The 15,559-nt window shown below is 36.0% G+C and overlaps 1 protein-coding gene, 1 non-coding gene and 1 pseudogene across 2 annotated transcripts; all 3 read left to right on the top strand.

The window, feature by feature from the left end:
- The first annotated feature begins 3,538 nt into the window (after window positions 1-3,538).
- On the top strand, window positions 3,539-7,715 carry LOC130722264 (eukaryotic translation initiation factor 2 subunit gamma-like; annotated as a pseudogene).
- An 861-nt stretch (window positions 7,716-8,576) lies between these two features.
- LOC130722268 (protein ABCI12, chloroplastic) lies at window positions 8,577-13,738 on the top strand. Its single transcript, XM_057572952.1, has 7 exons — window positions 8,577-9,067; window positions 10,322-10,438; window positions 10,886-11,122; window positions 11,274-11,438; window positions 12,167-12,242; window positions 13,106-13,170; window positions 13,498-13,738. The coding sequence occupies exons 1-7, from the start codon at window positions 8,756-8,758 to the stop codon at window positions 13,648-13,650; spliced, it is 1,125 nt and encodes a 374-aa protein (XP_057428935.1). The 5' UTR covers window positions 8,577-8,755; the 3' UTR covers window positions 13,651-13,738.
- A 998-nt stretch (window positions 13,739-14,736) lies between these two features.
- On the top strand, window positions 14,737-14,808 carry TRNAP-UGG (transfer RNA proline (anticodon UGG)). Its single transcript has one exon. It is a non-coding gene; the product is annotated as a tRNA-Pro (tRNA).
- Window positions 14,809-15,559: the final 751 nt, after the last annotated feature.

Genomic DNA, 15,559 nt, shown 5'->3' with positions numbered 1-15,559 from the left:
CCTGTGGATGTCATCGCAAGAAGATGAGAAGTGAATGGCTTCAAGATTGAGAATCGGTGCTGGCGAATGGTGTCAACCACCGTGTGTGGTTTGCCGGAGAGGACGATATCGTCGCTGCGAACTTGAATCGCACCACCCTATCGCCACCGCGCAATCTTCTTCGCCGTCGCAACCCTCGTCGCCGCCGTCGTGACCCTTAGATCGAACAATAGCTCTCGATACCAGTTTGTTGGAGTTTCTAACACACTGAACTAGAGAGAGACAGAGTAAACACAGAGAGAGAGTTGGGGAAAAACGAAATCTGTTTATTCAAATTGAGAGTCAACACACTAATGACCCATTATCTTTTATACAAGTCAATCATGGGCTTTTAATACCCCACTAACTCAGCCACATTAATACTGGATCAATCAGCATTAATTCTAGCCCTAATTCCATATTAATTGCATTATTCTAACAGTTCGCTAGTCCGCTACTACCTTTCGCTCTTGGGAAATTTAAACCAGTACCAAAAAGGGTCCAGTTAATCATTGCTTCTTTCACAAATTAACATTGTCCTCCCTATACTATCATTCTCCTACTAATTTAATTTTAATTACTTGATTGTTAAAAATGTTATCTTGAATCATACTAGTTTTTTTTTCCGGAGAATATATCTATCGTATTTGATACATCAATTAATCTTGAACGTGATTATGCGAGTTCGTTTTCAGTTATTATTTTTTAAATTCTAAGTTATCTATGTTTTAATTTTTTTTAAAAGCTATCTAATTCTTTTCTAATATATATTGATTGATATGTAGTATTGTAGGGGAGGAGATGGTTGATGTTGTATCTTAGATAATTAGCAAAAAAAAATAAAATTTTAATAGATTATAATCTTAGCACTACATATTTTATTTTTATATTGTAGATTATGAGAAAAAATAAAAGGAGAAATCAGGGGATTCCTGTAAATATGCAGTAAATTAGACTTGAGATTTTTTCTAATTTAAAGAGATAATGGAAACGGTTTTTTCCTCTAGAGAGACGCGGTAAGAACAACTCACCACATGTGCATAAAGAACCTATCAAAACCATTCCAATGGTGGTGAAACAAAATGGGGCAATAAATAGGCAGAAGAAATACGCTAAGCGTTTGGTTATTACCAACAATGAAAGTGGTGATGGCGATGGTAATGAAAACCCCAATCCAAAGAGGCAAAAAGAAGAAAAAATGGATACCTAATAAATATCCTCTCCATGCTACGCACCATGGCTCTCCGACTCAAATGTTAAAAATTCACCTGTAGAGTCTGTAAAAAAAGATTTAGGAGTGAGTTAAGCAAATCCATGCATGTTCATATTTTGACTGAAATGTTGATGAAATTGTGGGAATAATAAGTAAGGACTGAATCATTATTCAATAGGAGAATGAAAATTTGTGACACAGCACATTGGGGTTCATATTGACTTTGCTCAGCGAAAAGATATCAATGTGGGTCACACCAGAGATAGGGAAAAGAATTATGTACTATGAAGGAAATGCACAACAGACTAAATTCAAAGATAAGGAGCACGCCCGGAGAGAACCTGTTAAAAGTGCCACGAGAAAATAACATTGGTAAAAATCAAAAGTGTCTTTTTTTCAGTTTACACCAACTCTAACGAAGTATAGTGGAAGAAAGGGAGCAGCACCTTGGTAAAGTTTCTAAATTACAGCACCACCCAATAGTAAAAGAAACGGTCTCGAAAGTGTTACGGCAAAAACGAAGGCATTTCTTATTGTTTCTAAACAAAACATATTTCTTGTATCACACGGAGCTTAAAAAAATTCTCCAAAACCTGCTTGATTGTAAAGGGAAAACGAAAAAAGAAAAAAACTAATTCTCAAATCCGAAAGCAACAAAAAGAAGAATATATGAATTGTAAAAATATAAGCACCTAGAGTTAGTTTTTTTTTTATTTACATTAGAGTTAGGTTAAAATCAAAGAAGACAAACAAACAATAAAGGGATTTGAAGAAACCTAGTATCATAGGGCAGCAAGATCAGAGAAATCGAGAGTCTGGTCAGTCACGTTCACTTCTCTCTCACTCTATTTCTCAGTCGAGAAGTGTTCCTCCATTGCTTCATAAACGAAACAATAAAATCGCGGAGACAAAAGAACGTGAGTGAGAAGAACATTTATGGTGCCATCTGCGATGCCTATGATGAAGCCGAAAAAAACCCAAAAGGAAGAGACTATAAAAAAACAGCATGATTAGAACGGTCTCAGGCCACCACAGGCCACCGCCCCAGACCGCAGAGCCGCTATGGTTTCAAAACTCTCATGTGAGCAGCGGGGCTGCTAGGTTAAGGGAGAAGGAAGAGCTAACAAATTTTCTCTTGCACGGGGATCCATTTGATCTTTAAGCATTGCTACACTTTGGAAAATAAGAAATCGAAAAGAGTGAAACGGTGGAAGAAAGAAGAGCGCCAAACCTGAAGCGTTACAAAATGAGAAACCCATAAGACCAAAACGGTGCTTATCTAAAAAAACAAAAAAATAAGACCAAAACGGTGAAGAAAGATGAGCAGCAAATCTGAAGCGTTGCAACAGAAATTATGGACGGCTAAGATTTAATCTTTGGGGAATAATGTGTATCTTTACTAAAATGTCCATGTTAAAAATCAATTGAATGTGCAATGAATTGTCGAATGACTAAACTGCCATTGAAGCTGCAAAAACTCTTCCTTTATATAATTTATAGATAGATAGATAGATAGATAGATAGATAAGCATGCAGGGGTCAAATCCTTACACAGATGCCAATTTGAGTCTTGTAACTAGGCCAATTTGTATAAGACTAGGCTAGATTAGATGAACCCGGATCCTCTCCTGCAACTATTTTGGTCCAGCCCTCCTGCATCAATCTTAACCGTTAGATGCATCTTATGGTTCAGAAAACTAACTACAATAAAACACCTAAAATATAATTAGACATTAAATTACAACCATATGATGCATCTGACAGTGCATAAAATAAAACCCTATTCGTTTTCAGTTTCCTTCCCCTCACTCCTTCCTGCGTGCCTCTTTCTCCATGATTCCTCTGTTTATCTTTTTTTTGCTTCTCTTTCTCAATGACTCCTCATCTCTATTAACCAATCTGTGTGCAAAAATCAATTCCAATTCAATTGACACAATGTGCCTAAATTAACCAACTCCAATTCTTACAATTGGTTTTTTTGTTCTCTGTCTGTAGAAAGAAAGATAAAGTTGCAGGTTCCAGTTCTTGAGTAAAATGGAAAGAAGACAATACATCTAATCTGTCAATGGTGCTAAGAATAAAAACCATCAATTCCAGTGGCAGAGGGTGAGGAAGGTCCAAACCCTAGCAGTGGAGGTTGCCTTATGGTATCGCCGCCCTGAATTGACTCCAGCGGCGGAGGGTGGGGAAGATCAGAACTCGGGGGCTGCGGTGGAGAACGAACGTGAGCCTCCTCGTTGGAATTTTTCATTTGATTTCAACCCTTAGATTGATCTAACAGCTGAGATTATTTTTCAGAATAATTTCAGCACTAGAATTTTTTGAACCCTTGGATGCATCTGACAGTCAAGATTGCTGCAGAAGGGGCTGGACCAAAATAGTTGCAGGAGAGGATCCGGATTCAGGCTAGATTTAATACTCTTTTTTTTTGGTCAAATAAAGTTGGTGCACTTGTGTAACTCTCTAGCCCATAAGTTGGGCCTCGGCCGTTTGGCCTTTTTATTGGAGAACCCTAATCAGAACCATGTCAGTGTCAACAACGCACGCGGACTCTATTCTGAAATCTTCTTCTTCCTCCTCTGACTCGAGGTACCCCTTGTCTTTTTTCACTCTTTTTCTTATCATGTTCTTGCTTATGGGAACACTGCCGTATAATATTTTGTTCTAGTATTGAGAATTTTGGCTACAAATCTTCTTACTAAAGTTGTAGGGATTAACGAGATGCCAAAAAGTGAATGAGGAATCTATTTATATATGTCTGATATATGAAGGCTTATATTGGAAAAGTTTAAAAAAAAAAGTTGCTGAACAATAATCAATATCTATATAAATGCAGATCAGATACTTTAGCTTCAAAAATCACTTCATTGGAAGCAGCCACCATGTCACGGAAGGGTTTGATGGAACAAGACCTGAGTAAGTTGGATGTGACAAAATTGCATCCACTTTCTCCTGAAGTCATATCTCGGCAAGCTACTATTAATATTGGTAATACGTTCTGTATTTATTTCCGATTGATTTGTTACAGCATTAGTATTTGAACTTGAACAATTTTGTGATTTAAAAAATTATGTTAGCTTCTTTCTATATTGATGGGCATTAATCCTGATGAGTAATATTGTAACCTGGCAGGCACCATAGGCCATGTGGCCCATGGAAAGTCAACCGTTGTGAAAGCAATATCAGGTGTTCAGGTATTCTTTTGTTTTAAATTTTTCACTAGGATAATGCTGTTTAACACTTTAACTTTGTACATATATGTAATGTAATTCCTGTTATATAGATTCTTTGTTGTCTCATGTGTGATCTGTTTCAAATGGAAATAAAGTATCTACTCAATTGCCGCTTATATTTGCTCAGTATAAATAGCTGTTACTTGGTACCTACATCAAGTTTGTCAAAATGAGTTGCCATAGAATATGAAGTGGCAATCATCTCCTGGTGGTTACATAGATATTTGACTCTTTATTTTCCATCTTCAATCTTTAAGAAGGATTATGCAAAACCTTGCAAGATTGTATTATTGATATATTTTCCCTCTATGGTTTCCTGTGATTGTTGTGCAGACCGTGCGTTTTAAAAGTGAGTTGGAACGTAACATTACAATAAAGCTTGGCTATGCAAATGCAAAAATATATAAATGTGAAGATGCACGGTGTCCGAGGCCTATGAGCTACAAGTGGGGTTATTATTTTGCACCCTCTTTCTCTGTTATATTATCAGTTTATTTCAACTCTTGTGATGTGATCTAACATTTTGCACAGGGCTTATGGAAGTGGGAAGGAAAATGCTCCTATGTGTGAAGTACCAGAGTTTGAAAACTGCAGGATGAAATTGTTGAGACATGTTTCTTTTGTGGATTGCCCGGTAAATTCCAGTAGTCATTTGCTAGCTAGGCTGTTTTATTCATGCTTTCTTTAGATTTTAGATATAATGTAGGAGTATTTACGTTTTGGTTTTACGTTTCTTCCCCTCAACCCAATTCTTTTAATCCTAGGAAGATACTGTTATTGTTATCCATGTGCATGTATGTCTATATGAATGTACTTATATACCTATATGTCCATTGACAAATTCTTAAGTGCTCTAGAGCAAGAGATAACACCTGTTCTTTACCATTAAATGTGTGTCCACCCTCAACCATGTGATCCATCATGATGTCTCTGTAGTTTCATTTTTAATGCATTTGATGTGATTCAGATCCAATGGTTTAGAATAAGAAACCTAAAATTTGCTTGTATATTTTAGCTTTGACTGTTTCCCATATAGTGAGATTTTTATATTTCTATGGGAATTCTTTTTAATAGAGTGTCAGGTGGCTACAGGTTTCCACTCTGCTAAATCATTGAATATATGTTTAGGTTGGTTGCTTTTACTTATGATTTCTGTTTTTACTTGGCCGATCTGTAGGGACATGATATTCTCATGGCTACAATGCTTAATGGAGCAGCAATCATGGATGGAGCTCTGCTACTCATTGCTGCTAATGAAAGCTGCCCTCAACCTCAAACTTCTGAGCATTTAGCTGCGGTTGAAATTATGCGTCTGCAGCACATTATAATCCTTCAGAACAAGGTAGACCTAATCCCAGAAAACGTGGCAATCAATCAGCATGAAGATATTCAGAAGTTCATTGCAGTAAGTGTTCTTTGAAGTGGTCTATGCTATACATGTGAATCCCTCTTTCATAAGCTTACACTGTACTGAGCATACTCTTCTTTTTTGGTGGTTTACCAGGGAACTGTTGCTGTTACGGCACCTGTGGTACCTATTTCAGCACAATTGAAGTATAACATTGATGTTGTGTGTGAATATATTGTGAAAAAGATCCCAATCCCTGAAAGGAACTTCATTTCTCCACCAAATATGATATTAATTTGATCATTTGATGTCAATAAACCTGGTTATGAGGTTGATGAAATAAAAGGAGGTGTAGCTGGTGGAAGCATTCTGAGGGTAATTCTTTTTCTGGTCCATTTCCCAAATATAATTCTTCATTTGCATGACGCGACTTGCAGATGTTAATACTTTTAATGGTTGGAATGATTATGCTTAGTTTTTAAAATGTTTAGTCTACTGTAGAATTTGAAAGTGTTTGGCGAATAATGCCAATTGCCAAGGGTGTGCCCTATTATACGTGGATGCTTAATCAATGAGTAATACGCGGCCTTCAATTTGTTGAATCTTTTTCTATTTTTGAAAACTTATTTACACATGTAATTTTCCAGAATACATGGAACATTGTATGCCATTCTATTGACAAACAGAATGTCAGTATTTTGGTGTTTGGAATGATATCTGCCTTTACATTTATATGCATAATTTTTAAAATGTTAAGTCTGCTGTAGATTTTTGAAGTGTAAGTTGTGTGCTTTATAATACATGGATGCTTAATGAATGAGAAGCAAGTGGCCTTCTAATTTGTTGATTTTTGTTTTGGAAACTCTTGATGCATGTTATTTTCCAAAACTTTTACAGGGTGTAAAGCAAAGCTGACAATTTGTATTTTACAGGGTGTTTTAAAGGTCAACCAATTCATTGAAGTTCGACCTGGGTTAATTGGTAAAGATGAGAATGGAAACATTCAATGCTCACCCATATACTCCAGGATAGTTTCATTGTACGCTGAACAAAATGAGCTTCAATTTGCTGTGCCTGGAGGCCTTATTGGTGTTGGGACCACGATGGATCCCACTTTGACGCGTGGTGACCAGTTGGTAGGGCATATTCTTGGAGAGGTTGGATCACTGCCTGAGGTTTTTGTTGAACTTGAGGTAGGTCGCCATCAGTTATTTAGTTCATAATGACAAGTGGGGATAAATAACTTGCCTTTCAAAATATCTTCGTTATTCATTTTTACTTGTGTGTTAAGCTTTCTTGTCATGACTTGCGAGAGAGATGACATTCAGTTCTCCTGTTGCTGGAAAAACTTTATTTGTAGATGAATTGGTGACTTGGTATTGCAGGTTAACTTTTTCTTGCTTCGGCGGCTTCTTGGTGTCCGGACAAAAGGCTCAGAGAGACAGGAAAAGGTAGCTAAGCTGACCAAAGGAGAGCCGCTACTGTTGAACATTGGATCAATGTCAGCAGGTGGCAAAGTAATTGCTGTGAGGAATGACCTTGCTAAATTGCAACTCACTACCCCTGTGTGTACTAGCAAGGGTGAGAAGATCGCACTTAGTCGACGTGTCAAGAAGCTTTGGCGTCTTATCGGGTGGGGTCAAATTCAAGCCGGAATCACTCTTGATGTCCCTCCTGCCCCTGCACTGTGTTGAAATACAAACACCAGTTATAGAAACGTGAGATGAATTGAGGTATATGGAAAGGGAGACAATTATTTAACTTTCATAAACAAGTTTGTGTCTGTTGTGTTGTGTAGAGAAGAGAGATGATGAATTATTTTGAACATTTAGAAGTAATTTAGTTATTGTGAACAAATGAGGATGGTGAAGTGGGGGAATGGAAGCCGTAGTTTTGCCCCTCACTTGTTGGACTAAGCATTAAAAAAACATTGAATTTTGTTTTAATTTTATCAATATTTCAAAAGCTTAATTGTACTTTTGGTCTCGTGACTTTACAAACTCATGATTATAGCCGTCTAGTTTCAACCGCTCAAATTAAATATATCAATATTCATTCAAAATTGAATAAATATGGTCAAGAGAAAGCCAAAGGTGAGAGAGGTTATTATATTCATACTTGAACTTCAAGGGAAGGTGAGGGAGAAAGGGAAGAAGATGAGTTGTGTGAAAGATCATCTTTTCTACTTTGATTAAAAAATGACGATCAATGCAGCGTCAGACGCAGTTAATTGCATAATGTTTCCCTTGACGTTCAAGAGTACAACGATGGCGTAGTTTACAACCTTATCTCGTTGATCTATCACCAATTTCCGTGACTTCTCATCGAAGTTCCTGATTTAGTTTTCTGCAAGTAGGGTCAGACAAGTGACGATTGACGATCTATACAATCTTCGTCAGTTGGAAGGCGAAACTCTAGGACCGGGATGATTACTCGGGATGTAGAAATAGACGTTCTAGCTTTAGCTTCCTCGTTCCCGATTCATGTGCAATCCCTGGGGTCAGTTTAAACTCTAGGTTTTCGTTAGTGGAGATTGGTTTCAGATCTATTCAATTTGAGACCGTCTATTTGCAACTTTTTAAGTGATGCGACATCATTCTGAAGGATCTTCTTTTTTAGATTTGCTTATTTCATATTATGGTTCTATTACTACGTTTTTTGATTGGGTTGATCTCATTTACGACACTCGTAGAAGTGCGAATTTTGTGGTTAATTATCTATAGCTATGATCTCATTTACACAAGAATGTGTTACTCTTCTTAACTACATTGTTTATTAAAAAAAACCTCTTCTAAACTACATTAGCTATCCCAGCATATGTTGAATCTCCTCTCCAAAACCAAGGTGTTCGCCACCGCACTAAGCCCCGGAGAAGCAGAGATTGGAGTATAGCCACCGCTCTCCTGGCTTACTCCGCCTCCTTCTCCTCCCTCAAACGCCCCCATGAGCTGTAACCCTGCCACCTTCCTTCTGGTCTCTTTACCACCACCCAGCTGTGTGCTTTTCCCAAAACCCCCTTCTGCATTCCCTGGGTTAAGGAAACCCCTTTTGGCCGCAAACGTGAGGAGAAAACGGTGTTTTACAATCAGAGCTTCAAAGGGTCAATCGGTGGATTGGTCCCAGTGGCTCCCCACCGGCTCTTTTGCTGCTGACAAAGTTTTCAGATTGATAGCCGGTGCCACCGCTAGCCCCATTGGCCAGTTTGTATCTTCCCCCACCACGTTTCTTCACTCTATCGACCCTCGAGTCAAATTGGTAAGCAAAATCATTTCATGGGTATTTTGTTTTCTGTTAGTTTCTGCTCAAATTGATCTGAAAGTGTGTGCTTTTGGCCCCGTTTAGGAAAACAGCTTAATTAAGCGCTTATGATCGCCATAAGCGCTTATTCATAAACTATTTTTATAAATTTATTGAAATACATTGAAAATAAGCTATATATAAGCATAAGCTCTTTTTCATAAGCTATAGCTTATGAAAATAAGCTAAAAACAGCTTATGGTAGGCCATAAGTTGTTTGCATAACCTCTCCCAAACACTTACCCAAGCGCTTATGCTATCCGATAAGCTCAAATAAGCTCTTTCAAACGGGTATCTATGCTCTGCTCGAAGTTTTGGCTATTAGAAAGGATTGTGTAGGAGTAGGACTGTAGTGTTTGAGTTTTGGGTTTGTAATATTTTTGTATGATTACAAGAAACTGAAAAATAATGACTTTATGTTCTGATATGTGATATTCACTATTATGCTATGTTTGGATACCTGTTGGCACCGGTGCGTAATCGTTAGCACCTACTTCGAGACAACAAGTGAACGAAACTTTTCTTATAGATTGAGATATAGTACTCTCGTTGCATTCAACTGATATTCAAACATTAATACTAAGCAATCACAAATGAAAAACTAATGATTTTGTGATGACTATCATATCTTCTGGATTGAACAAGGCGCGGGGGGGGGGGGGGGATTTAACTGATATCCAAACATTAGTACTAAGCAATCCCAAATTAAAAACTTATGATCTTGTGATGACTGCCATATCTTCTGGATTGAACAAGGTTGTGGGAGGGGGGGAGCAGAGCAGAAAGTGTTATTTTCACATGTTATAAATGTTACATCTGTTCAGGAACCTAATGCTCTGGTAGGCTACTGCTGATTGCCTCTTTGATGTCTTTCCTATTTTTAAGAGTCATTGATAAAGGGTGATGCAACAACTAAACTGTAATTGAAACATGAATGGAATTCTCAGGCGAGTCAATTTCTATAATCATCTAATGGATTGGAAAAAGCGTCGTTACCATTTGACTGATAGTGAAGTGGTCATTTATTATTGTTACGTTGTCAATTACTTTGGGTTAGGGGCTCAAGGCTATTAGTGTTGGAGTTCTTCTTATCATGAAACATGATGGAAATCTCAGCAACTATTAGCAGATTCGTATAGCTGGTAGATTAAATTATTTGTTTTGGTTGCTTGGTTTATGTGTGTTTGTGATTTTTGGTGTCTGATTTTACAGGTATGGCTTTTAGTTCTGGTTGTTCTACCGTCAAGGTCACATATAATTATGCGATTTGGATTAGTTATATACTTGACTTTGCTTTCAATTTGGGTTCTACCAAGAAGTACTTGGACGGTAAGTAATTGTTAACTTGACTTATCTAGTTTGGGGGTAGAGTATCTTCATATATAGATTGATATTGTTCACTTTGCTTAATTATATTTGGTAAGTTGATAACCAATTTAAGGGGTTGATTGTGATTTACATTTACTAGTCCTAGACTATTAGGGTGTTGTCAGATGTATACTTTAAGGTTACATTGTGTTTCATCTGACGTTCACTATTTTTTAATCATGTTTTGAATTATTTTTTTCTTTTCATATCCTTAATTTTCATAGTCCAGCACATGGTATTTCTCATTGTTAATGCTTATTTATGATTTGAGCTAGCTTGTAACTTCTCATAAATAATTTGGATTTTCCTTTATATCAAGTCCAATGACAGTTGGCTATTTATTTACGGTTTCTTTAGCCTTGAAGTTTTGTGTTAATGTGGGAATTTTTTGTCTAACTTCTTTTGTAGGATCAACTAGGACGAGTTTATTTGCTATCAGGATTGCTATTCATAACCTCAGGGCTAGGTGCAGATGGTGCACCTGCACTTGTTCAGTTGAGAACTCCACCACCTGCAGTGACGGGGCTTCCTAATCTTCCTGTATCATTAACAGGTTATTCATATTTAATCTCGAAGTTAGGTCCATTAACCTTTACAAGGAAAGGTTTATCTGTAGCAAGTACTGTTGCATGTTTGACTTTTACAGTAAGTTGCTTTTTTGCCTTTCTGTTTTTTCTTTTCATCTATAAGTTGATTTTGGACATTTGGCAAAAACTATGCCTTGAAAGCTTTCTGAAACAGCAAAAATAATTTATGATTCCGTCTTCTGAGAATTTGATCTGCATTTCTTTACAAGGTATTTCAAAGTGCTAGTCTCTGCCTTACAACTACTACCCCTGAACAACTAGCCTTTGCATTACGATGGTTTATGCTCCCTCTGAGATATCTGGGTGTCTCTGTGTCAGAAATTGTGCTTTCCCTTTTACTTTCGTTGAGGTTCATCAGTCTAGTTTTTGACGAGGTAAGAGGTAGGGTAGGGGTTTAACATGCCTACAAATATGTGAATTTCATAAACATAGTTTTGATCTCTGTTTGTTCTATTTTGTTCATGTGTTTCCTTCCAGTAAAACTATCACACATAAAATGTGAAATTAAGAATTGGTGTACACTTTTTTTTGTGGGGGGGGGGGGGGGGGGTGGGATCTTGAAAACAAGCTGAATCACTGTGTTTTTTTTTTCTTTCGTTTTTTGTTTGGGGAGGAGGAGGGGGATGCTTATGATTCCAACTCGAAACACAAGCGTTACTAGGTTTATTTGTTAATAGGACGGTGGTGTTCATTTAAGAACTTAAGGATATAAGATGGCTGTAAGCAGTTCTGTAGATGATCTTACCGGTTTTAATATTTTGAGGTACACTAAAACCAGGATATGATAATATTTTGATTAATAGAATTTTCATTTGTTATGGATGATAGGATTAGATTTAGCACAGGAAATAATTGAAGTAAGATTTCTGAAAACACAGATGAGCAGGTTAGCCTAGGTACTACTTGAAATGGAATGCATAATTAGATGATAATAGTAAATATCACAGTCGCTAAAATTTATTAGTAGTGTATACAGAAAAATTGGAAATCCCTGGAGCAACTTCAAGCAATAGTTAAAACACTGTTTTTACGTTGAGTATTAAACTGGAGTTTTTCTTGTTCCTTGCTATGCTCATTAAATATCCATTTTGTGTTAGTGCAGGTGCGTAACCTTGCTATGGGAATCGTATCTCGCAGGGTAAATTGGAAACAATTGACTGTTATGGAGACAATTGATAGTAAGTAAATTTTTGCTAGCTGTTCCTCATGGTTCCAGGCCTTGAAAAAAATTATTTTTGTGTTTTCTAATTACTAACTAGTGTCCCAACTAGTTAATGGGTATCATCTGGATAATGATTTTACTTTAACCTCATTTAGATCTCTAGGCTTCATATTTGTGCCATCCATAAGAAATTGACACTAGGAAGTAGGAAGTGCTTATCCTAACATGTTTGTTTTGTGTATTTCCATGCTAAGGTCAATGAAATAGGTAATAAATACCATACGACATGCCTATTGATGATGCAGCATTTACTTCTATTCCAATAGCACTTACACATGATTTTGTATAAATATATTTTTGTTGCATAACCTTATACTTATTTAGTTTTATATTACATTTGTCCCATTATTTTGTTATATTAATATGATCATCATTGCACTGAAACTGAATTTCTGGACTGGTGCACAACTTGCTATTTTACCTTATATGACATGTCAGTATTATAATCAAGGCCAGCCCGGATCCTGAACAAAATAACTGAGGGTGCAAGTTTATCTGTTTCTTTTGGATGGTGGTAATTGCTGTCGAAGCTATTTTTTGAAATTTAGTGCTGTTTGCTGCTATCCAGCTGAACTTTCTATCCGTCACCTATATCTACTAGTACTACTAACAGATACATGTACCTCTGTCTAAATAACCTTGTTCTAGCATACGGTTTCAACTGAATGTTACATGGCAGGTAGTTTGTACTTTGTATAGGAAACTTAGTTCTGGAACCGAAAAACTTAATCCGGTTAAAGAAGTTTGATAGACTAAAAGCTTTTACGTAACTATATTTCTCTTTTATCACGATTTATATATCCGTATATAACTTTGCAGTTTTCTTCAACTACTTTCGGCGCATCTTCAAAAATATTTTCAGCCATGCAGAGCAAATTTCTCAGGTTTGTCTTAGATGTCTAATATATTTTTCCCCTATTGTGTATTACTTTTGTTTGGCTTTTCATATTTGTTCATTGTTGAACTGTTGATCAACTGGAAAATTTTGTCAACAATTAAGAAGGTTTTTCAGATAGCTTTAGACAAAATGCTGCTTTCAGTTTTGGCATATGAAAAGTAATACGAAACAGTTACAATTTTGTCCATGTGTTAATTGTATAGTTTTAACTATGAACTATATGTTGACTGGATTATAAACTGACCTTTTAGCTGTTGGCATTAAAACATTCATAAGTTGTTGTATGCTGATAGTTTAACATAAAATACTGCAGGCTATGATAGTCAGAGGTTTTAAAGGGGACGTTGGCTCTCAAAAAATTTATTTCTTGTCAGAACCTTCTTTTGGGATGGCAGATATTATATGCTTATTGTGCTTGAAAATTGTCATAGGAGCTGCTCTCTTGTCTGAGTATTACTTTGTCTAATAAGAAATGTCAATCTTGAATCAGTGAGAGCTTTTTACATTAACATGTTTACGTTTGTTAATATATATTATTTTCATACTTTTTGTCATATTAATTGCACTTTTTATTTATTTACTTAGTTTATGAGTCATTTTGGTCGCTTAATATTTTTTAAGCAAATTTGGTCAATGTGTTTTTTTTTTTTTATCAATGATGTCTCATATATTTCTTCATAACTGGCCAGGCCCAAAAGGTGAGAATATTACTTTATCATTTTTATTTTACATTGGAGTGTGAAGATTAAGGATGTTCGCGGTCCGATTTGGTTCGGTTTTAAGAGAAAAATTTATCTGATCCGATCACTTCAGTTTTATAACTTCACCATCCAATCAATTCCACTTTTCTTTTACATCCAAACCAATCCGATCCAATTTATTTCAGTTTAGATTAGATTGGATTTCAGTTTTTCAAACAAAATCTGAATATTTAAATAAACTCAAAGTTATAAAACTGCTTGCCACTGTTTCAAAGAACAGAAATGCTACTTACCCCGTACGAATCCATCCAGATGTAGCAACAAATTAATACACCTTCACCCCTCCCATGAATGGTTATGGTCCCTACTTAACTTGCTAACTGATTTTCTATTAGATCCCTCAAATTTTTATGAAAAATCATTTGAGCTAAATAGCAGTGCTCTTCAAAGAAAATATGGTTAAGAAGCTAAATTTGTAAAACTTGCATCCAAAAAGTGAAGACCGAAGTTGAAAGATCCAAAAAGTAATTTGTGATTCAACTAGGAATTCATGTCACAACGGTAGTCAGTTTACTATTCCTCCCTACCAAACAATAATCAATATCTGAAACAAACATTTTTGGTTTGTATTTTTTTTTTCTCTTTTTAAATCAGAGAGAACGTGTGAAGATTGGAATTGAAAGATGAAGATCGAATAATTATGAATTATGATATGGGATTAAATGAAATAACGAAAATAAGTAGAATGGGGAGTGAAAGAGACTGCAAATCTGCAATGGTGCAACCCAAGAGAGCAAAGAAAAGAAATACGAAAGTATAAATATTAAAAACTAAGAGCAATGTCAACAAGTGGGCATTTGGTCTAGTGGTATGATTCTCGCTTTGGGTGCGAGAGGTCCCGAGTTCGATTCTCGGAATGCCCCCTTTTTTAATCTATTATTCAAGTCTATTTTTTAATTTTTTTTCATGCAAATCTGCTAGCATGGCCCATTTCCACGGGAAATGTCATTTGGGCCCAAAACACAATCATGATATTAGTTTATAAGCCAAGTTTCACTATTTGACCCACAAAAAAAAACCGAGATTCACTAGAAAAGTAGAAGAACAACAAGAAGCACTACCCTTTATCTCTTCCAGCATTATCCAGTTTGTCTCATGAACAAAGGTGAGAAGGTTTTGTGTTTGTAAGGGGAAGTATTTTTTGGATTGAACTATGCAAGAAAATAGGCAACTTGTATAAGGCAGAATTTATTAGAAAAGAAGAGTGTCTCATGAATAAAGGTAAAGAAGTTATAACATTATCAAAAAAAAAGGTAAAGAAGTTATGTGTTTGTCAGGGGCTTATACTTTTAGGATTGAAATATTTAAGAGAATATAAATACTGTATTATTATATTATAAGTTTATAACCATATTTTTATTAGTTGATGCAAAGGCTTAGACATATTGAGCACAAAATTATGAAACTCTTAGTGATGAATTTGTCGGCTTACTTAACAAATTTATTATAGAATAAACCCATTTTTATCACGGAATAAGTCTTTAAATAAAAGGAGAAAGTGTGGAGAGAATAATGTGACATGATGTGATAAAATATGAAGAAGAAAAAAAACGTACGAGTGATAAAAAAAAAGGTGTGAAAATACCATTTTCATATCTACTCATGAAGGGGACC

Source organism: Lotus japonicus, chromosome 6, assembly GCF_012489685.1.
Source record: "Lotus japonicus ecotype B-129 chromosome 6, LjGifu_v1.2".
Classification (NCBI taxonomy): Eukaryota; Viridiplantae; Streptophyta; class Magnoliopsida; order Fabales; family Fabaceae; genus Lotus; species Lotus japonicus.
The sequence above is the reverse complement of the archived record's forward strand: the minus strand, read 5'-3'. Positions and strand labels throughout refer to the sequence as shown.